The 23,655-nt window shown below is 43.6% G+C and overlaps 1 protein-coding gene across 7 annotated transcripts; it reads right to left on the reverse strand.

Annotated features, from left to right (window-relative positions):
- Positions 1 to 9,918: 9,918 nt before the first annotated feature.
- On the reverse strand, positions 9,919 to 21,787 carry TXNDC9 (thioredoxin domain containing 9). 7 transcript variants are annotated; one of them, XR_015222500.1, is made up of 7 exons: positions 21,661 to 21,787; positions 20,547 to 20,627; positions 19,098 to 19,314; positions 16,705 to 16,823; positions 14,535 to 14,789; positions 13,482 to 13,565; positions 11,416 to 11,455 (listed from the first exon to the last, which is right to left on the reverse strand). XR_015222500.1 is itself a non-coding variant. In XM_086619399.1 (6 exons), exons 3-6 carry the CDS (start codon positions 19,284 to 19,286, stop codon positions 11,338 to 11,340), a joined length of 681 nt encoding a protein of 226 aa, XP_086475525.1. In that variant the 5' UTR covers positions 19,287 to 19,314; positions 20,547 to 20,627; positions 21,661 to 21,786; the 3' UTR covers positions 9,919 to 11,337. The 7 variants fall into 7 exon arrangements, 6 of the variants coding, with proteins under 6 accessions (XP_086475525.1, XP_086475550.1, XP_086475532.1 ...); XM_086619399.1 differs by lacking the exon at positions 13,482 to 13,565 and having other exon boundaries at positions 9,919 to 11,455; positions 21,661 to 21,786; XM_086619424.1 differs by lacking the exons at positions 13,482 to 13,565; positions 21,661 to 21,787 and adding an exon at positions 21,050 to 21,130 and having other exon boundaries at positions 9,919 to 11,455.
- Between the last annotated feature and the right edge of the window lie 1,868 nt (positions 21,788 to 23,655).

The raw sequence follows: 23,655 nt of genomic DNA on the forward strand, positions 1-23,655 counted from the left end.
CTTAAGTAGAAAGAGCATATCAATCACAATACTGACAGAATGCTAAATCAAAGCAAAATCAAGGCTTCTGCCTCTAAATAAATACTCTATGAGTGAATTCAGACTCACCTGTCTTCAGTCGACCTTCCTCTGAGGCAGGTCACTTGATGACTTTTATATATATGAGTATGAAAAGGTACGCACCGTACAGGCTTTGGAATGTTAATTCCTATGTAGTGTGATGACATTTGTTTTAAATTACAAGAAGTAATATATATTAAGAGCTTAGAACTCCTATAAGTCCTTTCATCCAAAGATTTGCACGAGCGTTGGTTAGTAAGACTCAGGACAACTCTGTGAAAGGAAATAAATACTGTTTTTCCTCCATCAATAAGCACATTGATGCACAATAAATAACTTGCAGAAAGCATTGCAGTGAATCAGTGGCAGAGGCCAGGCAAAAATCCGATTCCTGTCCAGTGCTCTCCTTGCTTTGCATCTCAGATCAGCCTGGACATGTTTCTGGAAGGATTTTTGTCTTGTTTCCTCAATGATTTCAGATTGGCAAGTTTTTATTTGAGCACCATGCTTTCATATGAATTCCAATAAGGACATTCAAGAAAAGCATCTCACTGCTTCATTACTTGCAGCAAGCCTAATTCAGGAGGGTGACTTGAATTCTTTGGGAGCAGAGACAGGGTTTGGTTTTCAGGTCTGGGAGGCAGCGTGCTGCAGCTGAAATGAGGAGGAAGGGAACTGATATATTGGAAGCTGAAGCCAGAGGGGGCACACAGAGGGTCTCTGAAAGACTTGCACCATGTGGCCGACATGCTTTCCATGTATGTAGAACATGTGAGTCACTTGGAGATTGAGAGATGGTCTGGGAGGACAATACCCTCTAAGCCTGTCCTGTTCCCCACATTTTTCTCTTCCCCAGACTCTGCCCAGCATGTGCGGAGGCTAGGAAAGCAAGATTTTCTTCCACTAGCCTTCTCTTCATTACCTCAAATTAAGAATTTTCTCACCACAAATCCATTTATTCCCCTCGCCCTCTTTCGAGCTTGAGACGTGGCATGTAGGAAACGCTGTTTTGGCCAGATACTAATTACTAGGTTCAAAACCAAGCGATGGTTATTAGTTTGTAAAGCACAGGAAATGATCAAGTGGGCCTCATCATCTTAAAAATCAATAAACACAAATATCATAGAATCATAGAATGGTTAGGGTTGGAAGGGACCTCGAAGATCATCTAGTTCCAACCACCCTGCCACGGGTAGAGAAATCCTCCACGACACCAGGTTGCCCAAAGCCTCATCCAGCCTGGCCTTGAACACCTCCAGGGATGGGGCATCCACAGCTTCTCTGGGCAACCTGTTCCAGTACCTCACCACCCTCAATGTAAAGAATTTCTTTCTTATATCTAATCGAAATCTGCCCTCTTTCAGTTTAAATCCATTGCCCCTTGTCCTATCACTACACACCCTTGTAAAAAGTCCCTCTCCAGCTTTCCTGTAGGCCCCCTTTAAGTACTGGAAAGTTGGTATAAGATCACCCTGGAGCCTTCTCTTCTCCAGGCTCAACAGCCCCAACTCTCTCAGCCTGTCTTCACAGCAGAGGTGCTCCAGCCCTCTGATCATCTTCGTGGCCCTCCTCTGGACTCGTTCCAGTAGCTCCATGTCCTTCTTGTGTTGGGTACTCCAGAGCTGAACACAGTATTCCAGGTGGGGTCTTACGAGAGCTGAGTAGAGGAGCAGAATCACCTCCCTCGACCTGCTGGCCACACTCCTTTTGATACAGCCCAGGATACGGTTGGCTTTCTGGGCTGCCAGCGCACACTGCTGGCTCATGTTGAGCTTCTCATCCACCAGCACTCCCAAGTCCTTTTCCTCCGTGCTGCTCTCAATCCATTCTCCGCCCAGCCTGTACTTGTGCATGGGATTGCCCTGACCCACATGCAGGACCTTGCCCTTCGCCTGGTTGAACTTCATGAGGTTCTCACAGGCCCACCTCTCCAGCCTGTCGAGGTCCCTCTGGATGGCATCCCTTCCCTCCAGCATGTCCACAACACCACACAGCTTGGTGTCGTCAGCAAACTTGCTGAGGGTGCACTCGATCCCACTGTCTATTTCTCCAACAAAGATGTTAAATAGCACTGGTCCCAGTACCGACCCCTGAGGAACACCACTCATCACTGGCCTCCATGTGGACATTGAACTTTTGACCACAACTCTTTGAGCGACCATCATATCATGGACTTAGATGTTAGGAAATGGTTAAGGTGAGTCTTAAGTATAAAACTCATTTATTTGGGTGAAACATGGAAATAATAGACATCTTCCCAAAGATTACAACAAGGCTAGGCATTAATTCTTCATGTACAAACCTGATATCTTACTGTGATATCTCAGATCAGACTATCACTTAATTCTTTTATTGGGGTTTAACATTTTAAATAGTAAAAGGTAACAGTTGACATAATGTAAGGTAATAATCTATGTGATACCTTTGGAAATAACAGTTAGAAAATAGAGACATCACATGTAAGGTGTGGCTTTAATTCTTTCAAAAGGAAATAGTGACCAAAGAAATGCTGGAGGGGAAGAAAGCCAGAAGAAACAAGCTGGGAAAAGGTCGGAGTGCACAGCTCGATGGCAACAAATCGAGTAAATATATTCATTTGCCTTCTATAGAAGAAGATAATCTGTCTTAGAAAGAGATATATTCTCTCAAATAGATGAAAATAATTTAGTATAACATTCTTTTATAAAAACAGCATGATGTCAGTGATAATAAACCAGTGTTCCTCTGGCACCGAAACTCTGCTCATGCTGATGGCTCGGGACCCTTTTTTGCAAAGTAGCCTCTGACCTTAGGTAAGATTTCTCTGCTACTGTGTTGGTCACATCCTGAGGTTCTTAAGATAAAGTTTTGAACTTAAATACTGTTTGTCTTTGCTATGTATTTCTCTCTCATTTGTTACCCATGTAATCACAGATTTTCTACTTTTCACAGTACTGTCACATGAAATCTTAACGCCTGCTCTGCATCGCATTGCTCTTTATTTATTCATTGAACAGCAAATATTATGTTTTAAGTACAATTATTTTTATCTATGCTGCTGTATGCTCTTAGGTCCCTGGGGCAGACTCCTTGTATTCACACAATTTCCAGTATAAGGCCAAATAAGAGGATATCTTTTTCAGCAGCATTGTGAATGGGACTTTATCTTGCTAAAAACCTCTTTATCCTCACAAAATTTGCCGACTGCCTTTTACAGTGAACACCGAAAGCGGGCAGCCTCTATGGAAACAAGGTCAAGCTCATATACTTTGAATGGCTCAGGGCTCTAAGGCAGAGGGCTTGTCCAAGGCACCATCACCATCGTCATGTTAGAAAACATGATCTTCTGCTCAAAGATCTCTGTGGGACTGTAAACCCAGAGCATCGAATTCAGGTGAGCCACTTCCTGAGAGTGGGCTCTGTCACTACTACAGCACCATTTTTCATTTTTATGCTAGAATTAACGTAGAAAATGATGTCAAGTGTCAGTTACCTCTGACAGCCCATGACTCAACAGACGAGATGTATACAGCTGTGATATGATGCTACTTTTGGTAGGCTAAAGAGAGGATGTGTTAGACGGCATCTTTCTAAAGATGACTAAAGCAGCTCTTTCTAAATGGCTGGACTTCATAAATAGATAATCTGGGAATGCACTGGGCTGATGTTCCTGAAAAATGTTACCTTCTCTCATAACACTACTGTACCTCTTTTCATATTTTTCTTTATTATTCTTGTAATTTTGTTTAGAAGCACAAGTTTTTGGATTCGTATCATATTGCCACTCTCATTTAGAAAGGCAGCAAGTTGCTAGCCCTCATGGCTGATTGATAGTAGGGAAAACATATGAAAGCCATGGAAATACAACATAACTATTAAATTAAATTAATTTTAAAGAAAAAAATCACAAAAGTTATAATTAAAAAACCCCCAAAACAACAACAAACAAACCACAAAAACAACTGTACAATTTTAAACCCTTTTTGCTGTGGTGCGATTTTTAAACATAAAGGATGCCAGTACATATTCTCCTTCTGCTGGATTTTGGTCAGCACGGTGTATGATTGTGAGGGAGGGAATGGGAAGCCAAGGAAAGAGGAGAAGTTCACTTATCAAATGGTACCTGCATCTTCTTAAGTTTAAGAAGCAGAAAAGCTTCCTGGTATTCACAGGGGCATCCTGGCAATAAGCTGCAGTCAGTGACCACAGACATGGCTTCTCCACGGTCTTTTGCTGACAATGTTAGATATACTAAGTTACAGGGAGTACAGAGTGGACATAAAATGCTACATGACAGAATGGCATTTTCCACCTGTTTTACATAATCTAGAAAGAGGAGTGCACCTGAGATCTGAAGCACACCAAGGTTCAGTACCACCAGTTCTTTTCTACTCACAGATTTTAACTTCCCCCCCCGCCTCATGCCAAATGATTTACCAGGGTGAATTTTGGTTTTCATTCCACTTAATACAGATGTGATCAAAATGGAGCATCATTTTGAAAAGCATTATGTATTACACATGCTATTCTCCTTCAAGTTGAGGGTGATATCATCACATTTCACTGGGCGGTGAGAATGCTATCTAAAATTACCAGGAACAATACCCATAATAATTACTGTCTCTGTTGCAAGTTTCAACTCTGGTTTCATAACATCGGCAGGCAGATGCATTTCTCAGGTTGTTCCTTTTGTCCAGGATGTAATTATAGGCAATACCAGGTATTCACAGATTTTATAACTGCTTTATAGGGAAGCTGCCCATGACAGCTGACGCATGTTGGATGCCTGCCACTAACCGGCCAGTTAAAGATGCCTCTGTAGCATCATCTCAAAGAAACCCTCTAGAGCTCTTTTCCAACTTTTAAAGGGATTGCAGCCAGTTAGTAACAAGGGGTTTAGAGAACTTGTCCTATAAGGAGCGGCTGAGGGAGCTGGGACTGTTTAGTCTGGAGAAGAGGAGGCTCAGGGGGGACCTAATCACTCTCTACTATTACCTGAAAGGAAGTTGTAGGGAGATGGAGGTCGGTCTCTTCTCCCACGTTATGAATGACAGGACGAGAGGGAATGGCCTCAAGTTGCGCCAGAGGAAATTTAGGTAAGATATCAGGAAAAATTTCTTTACAGAGAGGGTTGTGAAGTATTGGAACAGGCTGCCCAGGGAGGTGGTGGAGTCCCCATCCCTGGAGGTGTTTAAAAACCATGTGGATTTGGTGTTGAGCAATATGGTTTAGGGACCCTGACAGTGCAGGGTGAATGGTTGGACTCGATGATCTTGAAGGTCTCTTCCAACCAGATGATTCTATGATACATTTCCATAGGTTGTTTTTTTTACATCTAGTATGCCTGTAAGTAATGATAGCGAAGATCTTTGAACTTGTAAGACGTGAGGCTCTCAGTTTTCACAGTGTTCAGAAGTGAACGGGTGCTGAGGGCACCAACCTCTTCCTTTATCTTGCCTTTCTGAAGGATGCAGGTGGGCATTGAAAAGACATCCTGCTCTGCACAAAGCATCTCTTTAGCCATCACATAAAATAACTAAGACCAGAAGTGTTTATGAGGGAGGAAAAAAGTATTTTCCTTCTGTTCTCTAAAAAAACAGAGACTTTGAATTTTACTGTAGGAAAGGTGTTCTAACAAAGAGGTCACTAGACTGGATCTTCTGAGACCTCATTTCACATCCCAGCTTAAAGACAGATCTATCACCTAAAGTGAGTCATTCGAAGTTTGAGCCAGGAGAGGGTTTATGCTCATAAAGCACGAACCAAGGCACTGTCATGCTCCGAAGCAGTGTTCCAAGTACTTGGCTGAGACATAATTGTACTCCTGTTTGAGTCTAAAGTGGCCCAGCCAGAGGAGCTTGGTCCTTACGTCCCAAAGTCTAGGCACTGGACTCTGCATCCCAATGCAAAAATCTCCGGGTGAGTGGGAGTTCACAGTGCACACTCTGGCATTTACTCACAAACAGCGGCTGCGATGCCCACTTTGTTTAAAGCAGCCATGGCAGAAGCAAGATCAATCTTAGACGATGACCTCACGGAGGCAGAAACCTACACTAACCTCCCTCTTCTGTAAATCACTTATGCCACTCACTAAGACTGGATGCACGTGTGTTCGTTCTTCAGCCTGTCAAGGTTGTGTTACTGCACAGCAGAGACCATCAGAGCCACAGGGGGAGCTGGTGGGAAGATAAAAAAAGAATGGCCTTACAGCCCCTGTAGGGACACGGTTGCATCAGCTTCATGCTCCTGAGACTGCCTTGGTGCTTCATATTGAATAAGGGGCAGCAGGGAGCCGAAATCAACATAATATTTTGCACTAAGAGTGGAAAATACACAAATCACTAGAGATAAGGAGGAAAACCCCATTTCCACTCAAATCTATAGGTTGCAAAGCCATGTTTTCTCTTTCTCCCTCTTTCCAGTCCCATAAGCCTGACGCTGTAGTGTACAAAGCTTCAGAAGTGAGGGTGGAGAGGAACGCTGTGCTTGGGTAAAACATTTTGCAGTCGCTCACTTTGGCAGTGCTCATCAGCCTTCTGGATGTCTCGGATCCTGTCTCGGTGCACCAGTTGCTGGAGAGGAAACTGACACACCTAATGCCAAAATCTGGATTCCAGGAAGAGACTGAAATTAGGTACTAGAGCATCTAATTCTTGATGTTCCTAGGTCCTTCAGTAGAGCTAGTCTTGTTCTAGTTTCCCACATACAAAATTAGGATAGTAGATTCATGACTCACAGGGATGTCAAACTAACACCCATTAATAAGTAATTATTAACTTTACCCATTAATCATGATTAACTATGAAGAGCATTTCTGTGTGCCTGGAATTCATGATACAAAGCACTGAGGACTGTCAACATTTTAGAAACCGAACAGGAAACAGTTTCAGACTTTTTTCTAGGGCAGCACACTGACAAGAAATAATTAGTGAGGAGGAAGATTAGGAAAGGAATTAATGTGGTTTTGTGTATCGCAATCGCCTGATTTTCATACAATGCAATCTTGGGAAAAGCCAATGCTTACTGAAGATTGCATGGTTTATGAAACAGACAAGTTAATTTTTAAACCTTTTTTATAAGAGTCACATGTTGAAACCATACCACCAGGCAGGTGATGTCTAAACAGGTTCTGTTCATATTAACACAGATTCAACACTGAGCAGATGCAGCTACACGGCTCCTGGATCAGTGGTGGTTTATTTTAGGCAGCTCAAGCCATGGCTGTAATAGCTAAACCAAAACACGTAGCCTTAGAATAGAACATGCATCTCATGGGATCTGTAAAACAACGTTTTCTTAACTGCTCCCTTTACATAAGCAAGCATCAAACATCTCTCAGTGTACATGCACTTAAAATTACTAAACTTGAACAAGACTTTTTTTTAGTGATGCTCTGGTCTCTTACATTACTTTAGAGAGTTTGATGCATTAGCTTAAATTGATGAAGAAGGTCCAGGCATATGATCCATTTTGCAGCATCCAGTACAAAATGGTGGTCTCCAGGGAAGTAGATAACAAGTAGCATCTGGGAGATTGGAACATCTTAGAACACCACAACCATATTTGACAGGCTTGACCACTGAAGACTCCAAAGCATGATCGAAGAACAAAAGATCAGAGTAGACCTTCAGAGCAGTAATTTGCTGAAATGTGGTGGAACCTACCTATCTACTTAACCTTTAGAAGGGGCTCAGAGGCAACATCCCTCTCAGAACAGTTCTAAAATACTCTATTGTAACATCAAGTACCCTCCAATTCTGATTCCTAGAGAGGCTTTCCTTAAACTCTGGAGTGTAACTCTCACTTTCAAACTGTCGTATACAGTTGTTCTAAGCAGATGGATCAACTCACTACTGGCAGAGTTTTCCTCAAAAAAAGTGGAATACACAGCTATTGAATACGCAATGGGTACAAAATCCACATTATTTCTGCATCAGAGAGAGAGAGAGAGAGAGAGAGAGAGAGAGTAACAACAGCATCCCTCACACTGGGTTCAGTGGAAGACAAAGGGCTCATTTTAGAAATCATACTGTTCAAAGCCCAAATTTTATACCGAAATTTCTGTAGAATTCCTTTTAGAACTTCTAGATGGGAAATAGTACAACATTGATTACTTGGAAAACAGGACTGGAATACATCAATTCATCTTTTGAGTCTGCTTCCCTCAATGACCTCTCACACTTACAGGTAATCTGACCTACTGATGGGGTCTGAGAGCAGCTGCTCAGTTGTTGCCCACTCCAGAGTTTTTTTCTCAACCCAACTCTTTCAAGGACCAGACTTCTTCACACTTCCCAAATCTCAACTCAGCACTTAGCTTCTAGGTAGATTTCTTGAGCAGATCATCACAAGCAAAACATGGGATCAACCAGCAATCAGAGTGCCCAGTCAAGTCCAAATAATCAAGCGTCAAGAGCTGAACACCACAAATCTCATTTGGTTATTATTCTCTCCACGCGTTTCTTTAGTGATTACTTCATGCAAGCATCAAGCGCAGACTTAAGCACTAATCATTACTGAAGTTACATGCTGAATTCATGCATAAGCCCCATAACTTTAAAAGCTATACGTGAATGTTCCTCATCTCTTTATTGTACAATATCCTTTCATGGCTAACACATGCCAGACCAGGTACCATTTTGTGATTAGTCTAGGCTCAGGAAATTTATTTAGTCATGTTCTTACACACACAATCTATGCTGTAAGCAATTAATCACATACAACCTGCATCCTTCCTAGATTTTGTGTATCATCACCATCTTCTCATCTTAAGCTTTGTGCTTTTCAAGTCTGTACAGCTGACGTTTCTTCGACTCGGTCTTCTCTGTATTGTTTACTCTTCTAACTTGCTGACCCAGGTCTTGCTATCATGGACACTTCACTATTTAATCTGCATTGCAAAATTACTGAGCTTTACAGCAGAATAATTTGTTTCCCACTACTCAAACTAGAAGAATTTTCCAGTTCTTAAAGAATTTTTAAGTTTCTGCCAAAATAAAATGGTTGGATTTGGATTGTTCATCTCAAAGTGATATGTAGATCAAGAACGGAGATCTTACCAAGAGAACTGTTTGATGACAGTTTTAACCTTCATTCAAGACAGAAAATGCAAAAAGCAGACATGAAAGTAAAAGACTTGAAGCAGACAGACCTGTGAGGCTGCTACTTCAAAATAAATTTAAACTTATTAGCACAGTCTCAACTTCCCTTTTTACCCGAACCACGCATTCTTGCAAACTCCTTGTATCCACACTGGAGCGCATGTGGCCATACTACAAGCCAGATGAAGGAAGAGGTCCAACTGAAGATTAACCCAGAAAAAAATCAGCAGCTTAAAGTGACATGAAACCACAGACTCTGACTCGGATTTGCATTGAGGTTGCAATGGGGCTATTCACACACGGAACTGAACAACCTCTAACAACGCACCACACTGGAATCCTGACAAGCCCACATGTGTTTCCACACAGCACGCAACTACGTTAGACATGATTTTATATTTCCACAGCCTGTTCAACATAATTAAGACTCAGAGACGAGTCCTGTTAAGGCACTCTTAAAAATGCTGTTGGAGCACTGGTTTCCTAAATTAAAATTCATGCAACCGGATGGAAAAATAAGAAGAGCACTTTCTAGTGCATTTAGAGAATTTGTGTATTAAAAAGGAGATCAACTCGAAACAAGCCTACTTTACACTTCTAGTAGCTTAACGGGCAGCTGCATACATCTTAAGCTGATTGCCTTCTCAAAGTGACGTTGTAATGTCAGACGAATGTAAGTAGTGCTAGAAATCTAGAAAGAGCAGATGCAACTTTCTGATGGATCTTATTAAAAGAAAAAAAATAACCCACCTTATTTGAAAGGATGCAAAAGTCAACATTAGAATTAAAATAATTTTATTTCAATGTACATGAACAGAAATTAAATATAATTTTTTAAACTTACTTAGAGATATATTGCTGGGCTGGCCCAATCACAAGTGTTCTCCACTACAAGGTAGCAAGACTGACTAGACCCACTTCACTGCTTTTTGGGCCAATTGGATTCAAAGTACCACCTCAGAAGGGTCCTTCAGCAAATAGCAAACTATTTTTTTTGAAAACAAAAGGAAAACTTATCAACTCTTCACCTAGCCAGAAATTTTACACTGTGTTCCAAGGAATATCTCCCTTGAAAATTCTGCCCATTACTGAAGTACATAGTATGCTGCACTATATCTAAACTTAAGGGATCAAGGTTTCTTCCAAATACTTTTCTCTATTCTACTTTCTTGTACAAAGCATCTGCTATAAAATCCACACATTCAAAACCACAGAATTATACAAACCTGCGAACAACACTGTTTTCAATACGCTTGTTGCTATGTGCTATTACCCGCTGTATCAGCTTTAGCATGTAGCGTACATAGATGGTAAAAGGGCATTTCTCTTTACCATCTATTTCAGAATTCACAGAAGTTACAACTGTTTTTACAACTTATAGTGCAAGTTATTAAATGTTATGATATGGCACCATAAGGTAAGCAATAATTTGTTAAAATGCACAATTCCTTTACTAATAATTTTGTGGTGCTTTACTGAAAATGTAAGTAATAATAAATTTAAGATGACAACTGGAAGAAGAACTGATAGGGAAAAATGTTTCAAAAAGTGTCTATAATTTCCTTTAATAAAGAAAATTTAAAAAAAACAACAAAGTGGAACTGTCAGATTCAAGGAAAACAACAGGAAGTAGTTTTTCATACAACACAGTTAAACTGTGGACTCCTTGCCATATATGATGTGGATGCTAGGATACTATGGAGATTTAAAGAGATTTTTCTTCCGTGATTTTAACCAGCAAATGCTTGTGGATACAGAGTTCCCCAAGCTACAGACTGCTTAAAGCATATTCTGGGGAAGCATTGCTATCTACTCACCCTGTTTTTACTCTTCTTCATGCATCTGCTTTTGGCCACTGAGACCAGATGCTGGGCCAGAGGGACCTTTGGTCTGACTTGGTACAGTTAGTCTAACACTTACTTCAAAACACTTCATAAACTTATACTTAAGACAAAGTTCATCATTTGCCAAGTTAATTAGTTAGAAGGACTCAGATTTTTTAATTACAAACGACTTCCAAAAGAGGAAAAAAAAATATTTAAGCTTTTTTCCGCTGTGACTCAGTTGTATAAAACTGTATAGAAAAATGAGCATTATGTGCAGATGTAATGAAAAGCAGTAAGCTTTATAAAAAACATTCTTAGAAATGTACCAAGCATAAACAAAAGATGATTTACAAATACATTTAGCTGTTCTTCTAGTCATCATCAGAATCTGAGTCATATTTCTTTCCTCTGATGGTCTTCTTATCCAACTTTGTAAAGCTTGTTCCAAATTTCTTTTGGCTTTGAAAAGGTGGGTCCATCAAATTCCCACTAGAGGAAAAGAGTAAGACATATTGATTAAAGCCGTATTCATGCAGACAGTATGTAGCATCTCTTATTACCTGTTTCTTCAGAAAAATGTTTTAAGAGGACACAACTCCTGCTCCTTCAAGTCACCCTAAGTAGCACTGCAGTGTTGCTAGCATAGCACATCCTGGACAAAACAGCCTGGGTAACTTTAGTGAAGACAGGAGTGTGAGTGTAAACAGCACCTGTGAGTGCTGCAAACTGATCACGCTAAAGACATCTGTCAGATTAAAGAGCAACCAGGGAATTACGGAGAGACTTTTCAAAACAAATGAGGAACCAGAAATACAAAAGAAGATAGAATTTTTTAAATGGGACTTCAGAGTAGAAACAGACGAGTCAAATCTGGGTTTTGTACTGCCAGAAGTCACCTTGTACCATCTCTGCCTGGGCCAGACAGAGCAGCTTCCCCATTGGATACTGCATGTGTAAGGGAAGTATGGAGAGACTCACGCCTCAGTGTGCCTGTATGATTCTGTGTGCCTGTATGACCCTGCAGGGGCTTTCTCACCAGTGTGTAGGTCCACGGGTTGTTGGGAACAGCAGGTGTTCACATAAAGCTGGACCACCCATAACTCCTACAGCAGGAGTGGGCAAGAAGGGGAATCGTTTCTGCTTGCTCAGAAAAGGGTGTGAGTGCTTTCACTCACATGACCTGTGAGGGGTTTGCATCTAAGTGTCAGTGAGTGAGCAAGCAATTAGAATCTTCTGGAACTAGCTGTAAAAAGGTGTTTAGAAATGTGTAGTTATTAACATTTTGTAAGTAACATTTTGCTGATGTTGATCCTAAATAATACAGTGCACTGATTGCTAGTTAATCACATGTCAGTAATAAGTCAATACACCACTCGAATCCTGATTTTGGTCAAGCAATGTGACCCAAACAGTTTTTTCCCTAAATACAGTATATCCTTTCACCATGTGCTGTCCCATAGGTTGAAGGAAAAGAACTGTTTCTAGGCTCTGAAGAGGACTATTTTCTTTTCAGGAACTCTAGAGAACCAGACACTACATTCAGTGCAGTGTAGAAATGCAACACTTGTACATAAATGGACATCTCCTGGAATGGATCTCCTGGGCTGTGTAGACATTGTGGCTCACTTTGCAAGGCCAGGGAACCAAACTCAGGATTTGGCAAAACGAACAAAGAATGAAACAACCCTACTCCACAAGGAGCTGGGAGTGGAATACACAGTACTAGGAGAATCAAGTAGGAAGGAAAATTATGTTGTTAAGCCAATGTACTAACAACATTCAGCAAATTCAATGCAGCTTGGTACAACTCTACTGAAAGATTTCTCCCATAAAAGGTTGTTGCTGTGTAGAACATATAACCAAGCTGCCTTTCACTCCTCTGTGTATTTGCTTGTTATTGAACTGGGAAGTATGTATTACCACTTGTTCTGAATTACGCATCTCCATTTCAGTCACTTCATCTGAAGTTCAACAGCTACTAAGCTAAATTGAACAGTAGTTTCTTTGCCTTGAAGATACAATAATACCTCTTGTCAAAATTTGGAAATTAGACATGGAAATAAATTCAGATAATCAAATTTAAAACAACATAAAAAAAAAAGCCAAAGACATTTGAAATGAAAGAGCAAAATTAACCTAAAAAGATAAAGATGATATTTTAGCCACACTGGAAAGCGAAGCAGAAAGGTCTGGTAAATGATTCTCCTGTAAAGTTACACTATTGTGGTGACAGTTATCTTCTACTGCCTTCTATCCTGTAGTCTTAAATGTGGGATTTATGATAATTATATTGTACTGCTACACAAACAATTTATTTGCACTTTTGCAAGTTATTTTCACTTTCTGTATTGTTCGGTGGAAAAAAAAAAAAATCATGTTCATGTATGTAATATAGGCTAAGATGCATTTTAAGATGGCTTGCTGAGTCTTCCCTGAAGTGGACTGAAAACGCTCCAACTTCACCACACTACAACTGTGACATGTGAGCATCTATAGCTGATTGAGAAAGGATTACCTGCGTCACTCTGAGGCCATATCAAAGCACTGCAGCTACTCTGTACTGTACACTTCACGTCAAGAACTCTGTTTATTTTTATCACTGTACAAAAAAGACAACGTAATGCTCATTATAATGTCTCCATACTTTGCCAAAGAGAGACTCTCTTCTTTCCCTTGCCAAAGTATACACGGATTAAATAACCGGATTAAACTCTTGTATGTCTTAAGCATACAACGCATCATAGAATCATAGAATGGTTTGGGTTGGAAGGGACCTCAAAGATCATCTAGTTCCAACCACCCTGCCATGGGCAGGGACACCCTCCACTACACCAGGTTGCCCAAAGCCTCATCCAACCTGGCCTTGAACACCTCCAGGGATGGGGCATCTACAACTTCTCTGGGCAACCTGTTCCACTGCCTCACCACCCGCTGAGTAAAAAATTTCTTCCTTAGATCTAATCTAAATCTCCCCTCTTCCAGTTTAAAGCCATTACCCCTTGTCCTATCACTACACACCCTTGTAAAAAGTCCCTCTCCAGCTTTCCTGTAGGCCCCCTTTAAGTACTGGAAGGCTGCTATAAGATCACCCCAGAGCCTTCTCTTCTCCAGGCTGAACAGCTCCAACTCTCTCAGCCTGTCTTCATAGCAGAGGTGCTCCAGCCCTCGGATCATCTTCGTGGCCCTCCTCTGGACCCACTCCAGCACCTTCACGTCCTTCTTGTGTTGGGGACTCCAGAGGTGAACACAGTATTCTAGGTGGGGTCTCACGAGAGCAGAGTAGAGGGGCAGAATCACCTCCCTCGACCTGCTGGCCACACTCCTTTTGATGCAGCCCAGGATATGGTTGGCTTTCTGGGCTGCCAGCACACATTGCCGGCTCATGTTGAGCTTCTCGTCCACCAGCACTCCCAAGTCCTTTTCCTCAGGACTGCTCTCAATCCATTCTATGCCCAGCCTGTACTTGTGCTGATATCAAAGTCACAAACTTTTACAGATTCTCCTGTCTGCAAGCATGTTCTCCTTGCACTGTATCGGAAAATAAAACAATCACAAGACAATTAATTACCTGTAATTAATTACATCTGCACAGCCTAATCTCCATTCTAAGGTCTCTGTAGTGAAGTCGTCAGTGTTGCCGAGATCGGTAAAGCCCACAACATAGTCTTGTGTCTTTCCATCTTTTACTAGTGCTAGAGTGGGAATTACTTTGATGCGCAGTCTCTCGCACAAGAAAGGAGATTTTTCAGCATTTAATTTCAAGAATTTTGTCTCAACATGCTTTTTTGCCAATACAGTCAAATGTTTGTCCAATATCTGACACCTGTGAAAAAAACCGCAAAACATATGAAACGTTAGAATCAGTAAGCTGAAGAACATGTATTTTAGAGAAAATGTAACAGGAACAGTAATGAGCTAGTTTATCCTGTTAATTCCTCAGATATGACCTTTTTAATAAAGAATTTAGTTTCAAGAGAAACTGTGTTTCAAAGGTGGCTGGATTTAATGACTAACAGAATAACAGCCTGGAGCTCTTCTACTGCACAATTACACCATCCATTTCTTTTATTTCTTCCTAATTGCTCCTACATACACCTGAAAGCATCTCTCATTTCTTGAGGCCTGCATTTATTGATGAAATTTCCCTCTGACTTCCATTCTTCCTGCTCTAGCTTCGCTGCCTGTCAGCTGGAAAAATTTCTCTATAATGAACTTCACATCTTCAGAAAAGTAGTCTCAATATGTTAACAGCATTTTGTTTTTCTTTCAGTCACCACCTTCACAACTGAGATGCAGTAACACACTGTACAGAGCGAGTGGGGAAAAAAAAAAAAATAAAAGGTGCTTTGCACAGACTGTTTCACTAGTGCCACAGGCAAAAACATTTCACTTTTCTGTTGCAATGGAAAAGGAGTGAGTGTAGAATTATTGTTTCTCAGCTAAGGGACAGTAACATCAACTGCTCAAAATACTTGTCAGATGGCAGAGATTTGTGGACTTGCAATCCCAACTTTCTGGATTGTCTTAAGTGGTTTGGCTTAGCTGCATGAACTCTGTGATGTCCTTTAACTCAAGAGGAGAGCTGAGTAGATCAAAAAGCTGGAGTGGGCAAGGATGAAAGCAACTTGATATTGTGGTGAGTAAACCTGACATAATAGCTTCAAGCTGGTGGTCAGCATGACACATTTTACAAAGAACTTTCTCTAAATTTCTTTATCCTGTCTGAGTCTGCAGACTTTGTTGGTTCAAGAAACTCAAACCTGTTCTAAGCTACTTTATCTGCAGAGAGAGTTTTCCAAGTTCTTTCAGTAAAAACTAGCCAAATAAAACTGCTTCAGATATTTCTGAAACCTAAACATTTACCTTAGAAAATACAGGACACAGATATCTCACTTCATAATCCAGCTTTGACCTCTTTCAATTACTTGCAGTGAGGCCGTTTCAGTTTATATTCTAGAAAGAAAGTAACACCTTGGGGTTGAAAAAAACCCACCACAACCAACCAACCAAAACCAGGACAACTGGCTCCTCCTTCAACAAACCGTTCTACTTTGTAACCACATTTTAACAGAAGACACCAGATAGACCCACTGAGGAACAGCCTACAACCCAGAACTTCTGAAATTCCTCCAAGGAAGTTGGAGATCTTATTTTAGATTCCTATTCTGAGTCAGGACATATTCTCAGATCCAGGTCTCTCACACCCTAAAAAAATGACATAATCACAAAGGCACAGGCACAAAGGGAAAGCAGCTGCGATCGGTATCCACAGATCCTTTCATAATGAAAGGTTAAATTCTGGAGATGCCTAGACAAGTTTTTGTTTCTATTTTTATTTTCGTTTGCCAGAACTGTCCTGAATATCTCCATCTGGAATAATCAAAGTGATCTTTTTGAAATGCTGCTCCTGTGTGGTCACTATGTTTACAGACCCAAATCAGCAACGAAACACAAAACACTTAAATATTGTCAAGTTAAAATTTATATTCTAATCAACTATGTAACAGAGTATTAATCATTGTCAAATCATGTCCAGATCAACTGGAATGGAAAAAAAAAAAAACAAACCCAACAAACCCAAATGTCTTCAGAAGGGAGTAAGATTTGGAAAATTAAGGATTTTGAATACTTCTAAAAATGCCTCTTTATTTGTGGGATTTGAAAGAACAAAAGAACATGTCTGCTTTTGCAGACATCTATAAACAAAAGGTTTCTGGAGTATAGCTTATTTACTATACCTGAAAGTTGTATCTCTATAGAAATGGCAAACCACGTTTTTACTTTCTTTGACTTCTTGGAAAAAGTCTCTCTCACTTGGGATTTCTCTGTATTCTCCATGTCCTTTTGAAAGCCACTCCTTTTGGAAAACATAAGAGGAAATAATTAGCATAGGGTTTGTTAGTCCTGCACCTGTCATGCAAACTCTACAGCTTTTAAGAAAAATAAAAGAGGGGATCACAGTGGAAATGCATTTCATACAGTAATAGAAGGAGAAATAAATAACTTCTTCCTCTTTAGTTCTGTTTTGAAAATACACAAATGCCACTAGGCTAGACAATGGTTTTGGGTTGCATCTTTCTCAACAAGAGACAGGTGGCTGAGCGGTAAAGCTACCTTACTTATCTGGAAACAAAAATCTTGTACAGAGCTGCATAAATTTCTGCAGCGCGGTCTCCCAGTAAGACTAGACTAGTTCAAAAGGAACACCAACGACAAAATCCTCAGCATTTGAAAACTGCTCAACAACAGCTTGGGCTACTCTCTCTACAATGTTTTTATACACTCAAAGAACTCTTGTCTAAAACTGATTTCAGTCACCACATGTACTAAAATGGATTTATTCTAAATTTTCCCCTCTATGAAAAAATAAAGGATAAAAAAGCCTACTAACTTACCTGCAACACACAGATGTTTATCTATTAAATATACACTGAAGGTATCTTAACATGAGCCAGGCTTCCAGAAAACCATTCGGAAAACACATGCATATCATTAGTCATAAAATGGATGGAGAAACAGAATTTCACAAGCTAAAATTTACAGGCAACTTCAAAAACTACCTGATTAAGTGTGTAAATACAGCTCAGAAAAAGCTTATCTTCTAGATTTTCAACAAATGCACTTAGGAAAAAAAAACAGCTTCTACAATACCAAAAGTTAATTGTAGCGTATTAAAACAAGTACATACTAAGCTAAATGATTAGAAGCAGTGCAATATGACAGAACTTGACAAAAAATGTCAGTTTCCAGTAGGGAAAAAAAAAAAAAAGATAAATCACTGTTCTTGATTTTGCAGTTTTGTCTTAGCAGAGTGGGAGAAAAAAGAAAAAAAAAGTGTTTCCAAGCAAACCAAAAATATCCTGTAAACTAAATTTGGATAGAATAAAGAACTTCTTGATCCTTGTACACATTAAAAATGCATAGAAGTACGAGCACATGAAGAAGTCATGATGCAAATCAAGAACCAACTTATCCTTCAACAATGAGTATGCATTAATTCCCCTCTGCACAATCCTATTCCAGAATAGTGTGGCAGCTACTCCTTTTACTGAGTAGTATCCTACTTCGAATTTGCATTTAAAAACGTAGGAGAGCAGCGACTTAAGATGAATTGACATGAACAAGTTTTCGCATGAGAACTACCTCATGTTCACACTCAAGTGTTAGGACTTCTGAAAAAGGACAACACTAGAATCAAATATAAGCTGAACTTCTGAAGACAAACAATGTGCCACCTTCTCTACTTCCATGTTTAGAGAATCAAAGCTGCTAACGTTCTCTCTCCTCCAGCATCCCAACCATGCCATGACATTTTACTGCATTCCCAGTTCAACGAATGGCTTTAGCTTTTATGGGTTCCACCACAGCCAGAGCGTCTCCTTTCAACCCAGTCACCTCCCTCCCAAACCCAGTCTATTTCTTTGTTTAGGTTTGCTTAGATGGAGTAAGCTAAGAAACCTATGGTTTCCCTACTTACAATTCAGGTCTCATACCATATGCTACCAAAATTTTGGTGAGAACTATGTTCAAAGACAATTTTTTGGTAGTATAAAGACCAGAACTTAGCATGAGGTGTCAGGGACCAAAACAGAATTTCTTTCCTGCAAGAAGAAATGAGCAGTCACACAAAGACAACATTTCATTGTGTTAGAAGGAGTAGGACAAATGATACCACCCTAGGAACAAGGAAAGATCCTGTATCATTCTTCTACAAAATACCTTAAGAGAAGAGCATGCATCACTTATGTCCCATAACTAACAATCTCCAGAATTCAGAAGCTTAAGGAGCCTAAAGGGTTATGATTAAGTTGCCTACAAGGCATACACTTCCCGATAGCAATGTTCGGGATACACTCAAATCTTTGTACAAGACTCTTTATCCTATCCTTACTGTAAGCAATCACAGAGGTTTTTCTCTTCTCCTGTTAAAGAACACAAAGCATGCACACACGGACAGACACTAGCTTTCCTGGATAATTTAAAATTAATAAGTACAGAAAGATGAGGAAGAAGAAAAAAAACCAAACCAAACAACCCCAAAACACTTAGTTCACATGCACAATTTCCCTAGGATTTCAAAAAAGCCTGTTAAACCGTACACATCATGAGTCTATATTACTACAGGAATTACTTGTTTCTGCTGCTGGGCCTTTTTTAGTGCCTCAAGCCTCCGTTGTTTAAGGCGTTCCAATTCATCTTCATCCATTTGATCCAGCTTCTGCATTTCAGCATCCAGATGTTCTTCCACAACCTTGGTAGTCTGAAGTATTTCATTCTCCAGAACTTTCTGAAGTATTTCAACAGAAGTATCAGCAGCCATCTTTAACTAGAAAGTGATCTCTTCAGAGCTGTGGAAACAGTGATACATGGAATTAAAATTTACACAAGCGCTTAATTAAAAGCTTGATCTCTCTTACTTGCAGTTCACATTGTAGAGAAACAAAATGCTATGATATTTGAAGATAACACTAGATAGTTCTTTTCTATATTGCAATCCCCTTTGGGGAATACTTTGACAAAGAACACAGATGGCAACAAAGATACCAGTTAAGTCCTATTCTCTCAATCCCAAAGCCAGCTGTTGAAAGCACAGGGAACCTGAAATTACTTGTCAACATAAAAAAGTGAAATTCACCAGTTCCCAAAGGAACACTCATCTTGAGCCAGATCCCTGTACCTTTAATAAATATTGTGAATCAGAAGATGCAATTGGAAAGCTCCAGGCTGCTGGGAGGAGATGTAAGGTGTCTTAGAATTAAGTCTAAGCAATGCTTAGTATGCAAGTTTCTTCCAGTAGTTTAACTGCAATTACTTCAAGTATCTGAAGTATATTAACATATTTAAATCTGAATTAACACTTCTCTCTCCTCAGCTAAAAGAAAGACAAGGTGCTCAACAGCAAACACTTTAGGCCAACACACTGCTTCAATGAGTACAAGAAAGCTGCTATTGCAAACACCACCCTATAGCAGCCAGTGAAAGGATTTAAAAAAAAAAAACAATCACTACCTAATTGCTGTGTGAAGAAACACAGCTAAAATAATTTTCTGTAAAGTTGCCCCTGTCCAAACACATCAAAAGGCATAAAATACTAAGACTGGGGTGTATGAGGAGCTGAGGCAATATAACTGATTGTTCTCCCCGATAAATTTATATTACAAGAAACTATGACCGTAACAAGTGACAGTTTTAAAACAGAGACAGTGCACAGTGACCCTAACCAGATTCTCAGCCTGCAGGCCATGGATCTGATGTGCTGAATTCGAGTTCCAGAGTACCCTTGGCTGTATCTCAAAATAGCCAAACTACCAGTGCCACTGGCTTTGTAAACACCTTGCACAGAGGCAGGAAAACGATTTAAGGAGCGATGGGTGAAAACCCAACATCTCGGCAGCACTCCAAGTGTAATGCAACAGCAGCAGTGCTAAGCGTGCTGCCACACTCCACGTGTGGCACAGCCACAATTGCTCTGATCTGCAGCACCTTGTCTTGAGTCCCCCTCCCGAAAGCTACTAACTACAAAGTCTCTCCGTTAGTGTTTTCTAGCCCCCTTTCTTTTATTTCCAGAGGAAATAAGAACCTTGCCAGCGCAGGTCAGAGACCACTAGGTCTTCGGGAAAGAGAGGGAATCCTGCTCAGCTGGGGCAAAGGGAGGCTTGTCCTGCAAACAAACAGGAAGGAAAACGGAAAATCAGCCCCCGCCAGTTTCCACTACAGCCTGAGGTCCCCTGAGGGCTCTCGGCTCCTCAAGCCGCGGAAGCCTGGGTGCCAACCAGCGCTTACCGCGCAGCAGGAGGCCTGCGCCCACGGCCCGCTCTCGGGGGACTCAGCACCGCACTCGGGGCCCTGGGCCGCGGTCCCGCCCTCTCCGCCAAAGAGGGGTGGCTGGGGGCCCGGCCGACACCGCCCGCCGGAGACCGCCCGTAGCGGCGCCGAGGGGCGCGGCCGGCTTGAGGCGAGGGGGGCCGCCACCCACTGGGACACCGCGCAGGCGCCGCGCGCCTCCACGGGGCCGTTACAGATAACGGTCGCCCGCCCGCAGGCCCACCCACCTGCTGACGAGGTCGCCAGGGAAAGTCTCACCCTCCACCGGCCGCGATGCCGGCCGCGCCGCACCCCGCCACAGACGGCCGAAGCCTCGGCACACAACCACCGCTCGGCGCTCCGTCGCGCCGCGCCCCGCCGCGCCCACTCGGGCCTCCTCGCCCGCCGGCCGCGCCCCGCCAGAGTCTCGCGAGAGCTGGGGCGGGGGCTTGCGGCGCGCGCGCTCACACAGAGCTCCCCGAACACGCTCGTCGGCCCGGGCGGCGGGCGCGTCCCTGCAGCGGCGAGTGCTTAGCGCGCATGCGCTGCGCCGGAGCGGCTGTCGCACCGGGAGGGCGGGCGGGTGGATGTCTGCTCCGCGGGAGGGGCGCCCCGTGAGCCACTCGCGTTCCGCGCCGCAGCTCCGCCCCGTGGGGACGGACTCTGCCGGGACGCGGTGCCCGCCCCACGTCCCGTCTCCCGAGCAACCGCGCTCCTCCCGGCATGCCCAGCGGCTTTCTCCACCTTTCGTTCCTCGGACCGGCCGAACGGATACAGCCGGGATGCAGGGTGGCTTCCCCGGCGTGCGGGAGTGGAGCCGCTCGAGGCTTCTGGCCGGTGCTTTGGGCGGGGCTTGACCTCGAGGGGGCATGTCCCGCCCTTTCCCTCACCTCAGTGCGTGACCGCTGCGGGGCGGGTGTGCGGTGGGCAGTCGTTAACGGCTTCCGAGCGAGGCTGCCGGCGGGAGCTGCGAGGGCCCGCTGCCGCCGCCGTCTTCCTAGGGAGCTCCTTTTCGGAGTTGGGCGTGTGAGCCTCCGCAGGGAGTCGGGGCGCGGCGGGGGCGGAGCTGGGCCGGGTGCCGCGGAGCTGGGCCGGGTGCCGCGGAGCTGGGCCGGGTGCCGCGGAGCTGGGCCGGGTGCCGCGGAGCTGGGCCGGGTGCCGCGGAGCTGGGCCGGGTGCCGCGGAGCTGGGCTGGGCCCGGCCCCTCGAGCGATGCTGTGAGGTAAGGTCGCCTCGGCGCTGCCCCGCGCCTGCCGCTGCCCTCGGGCGGGCTGGCGGCGGTGCAGGCTGGCTCGGCCGGACTGTTCCGGCAGTCTCCTTGAGAAGACGGCTGTGTTTGAGTACCTGGGGCTTGTCTCTTTGCTCTTATTGCAAGTGTTATAGAAGATCCAAAGACTTAAATAACGGGATATTAAAGTGTGTTTTAAAAAAAACCAAAAAAAACCAAACAAAAATGTTCTGCCGCCTTCTTGTTTCCTGGAAATTTGACTCCCCGGTACTGAAGTATGCTGCTGAGGAAGGTGGGGCGGGAAGATAAACTCTGGGACTTAACCTGCAGCCTGCTGGGAGCCTGGGTGGGAGAGGCTGATAAGGAGTTGTAGCTGTATAAAGACAGAGAAGTAGGAAGCGAGGATTGTAGGGAGTGAAGCAAGGTGGAGGTGGTGATCCTGAGGCTGAAAGATGAAGAGGATAGTGAGGCTTACACCACATACTGTAATGTGGTGATGACAACAGAACATGTCCAGCTCTCAAAGCAGATTAAATAGGGTGATATCTGTTATCCATGTGACCACTGTTTTTCCTGCTCCATCTTGCTTTGCTCTTGAGAAACGTGTTCAGGAGGAGATGGGGTTACAACTGAGCCCCTCTGCCATAGTATGTGCAGTGTTTGGTGTCTAACTTCCGTGCCGTGTTTCTGTGCACTTTGAGGCCATCTTCTCCCGCCCCACAGCAGCAGTGCCCAGGTTCCCATGTGAGAGAACACAGCACTGTTTCAATTCTCACGCTGCAAGCCTTCTCAGAGAGGAGAGGGAGGAAAAGCTTTGTACACTGAGGAAATCTGGCAAGGAGGGAAGGAAATACCGTGCTTTCAGTGTCGCTGCCCAGCAGCCAAAGTCCTTGCAGGGTAACCTCTGTCCCCAGAGCTGAGTTTGACCACTGCCTCTGCACGGAGCTGTAAACCCCACCCTGCTGCCTCTGACCTCCTGTTTTGGCTGGAGGCCAGCCACCACAGGGTCCAATGGTGGCCTTTCGTCATGCCTCACACCCCAATTACTACCCGGTCACTCTGCTGCCACAGTGCACCCTAAAAGCTTTCCCCTTGACCTCCCTGTTCTCCGCTTGGAGCTAGCTGTCCCGTTTGCCTCAGATAAAAGCTTTCCAAACGTGTTTCCTTTATGTTGGCCATTCGGTCTGTTTTTGTGGGCAAACGGGCTATGGTCCTGCCAGGTGCCTCCGCACACCCCTCTGGGGAGGCAGAAGGACTGGAGGGAAACTACAGACTTGAGGCATCACTTAGTCATTTCCCAGGTCTGCCTTAGGCCCAAACTGAGGGAAGCGAAGCCGATTTCCAGAAACCGGTGGCTGGAACTCCCGAGAGTAGCCGTGTCACCGGCGAGGCGGCCGCCGGCCCGCCCCGCCCCGCCCCGTGCCGAGCCGAGCTGAGCTGAGCTGCCCCGCCTGCTCCCCCTCCGGCCGGCAGGGGGCGCTAGAACGCAGAGGCGCTGCCCGGCCGGCGCCGCGGCCGCCGCTCGTCGCGTGCCGGCGCGGGGCAGGCCGGGACGGCGGAGGCCGGGGCGGGGCAGGCGCGTGCGCGGCGCGCGGCGGGGCGGGCGGTGGGGGCGGCTTGCCATATGCACGGGGCTGCGCGCGGGCGGCCGGGCAGC

This window comes from Tauraco erythrolophus, chromosome 1 (genome assembly GCF_009769465.1).
Source record: "Tauraco erythrolophus isolate bTauEry1 chromosome 1, bTauEry1.pri, whole genome shotgun sequence".
NCBI lineage: Eukaryota > Metazoa > Chordata > Aves > Musophagiformes > Musophagidae > Tauraco > Tauraco erythrolophus.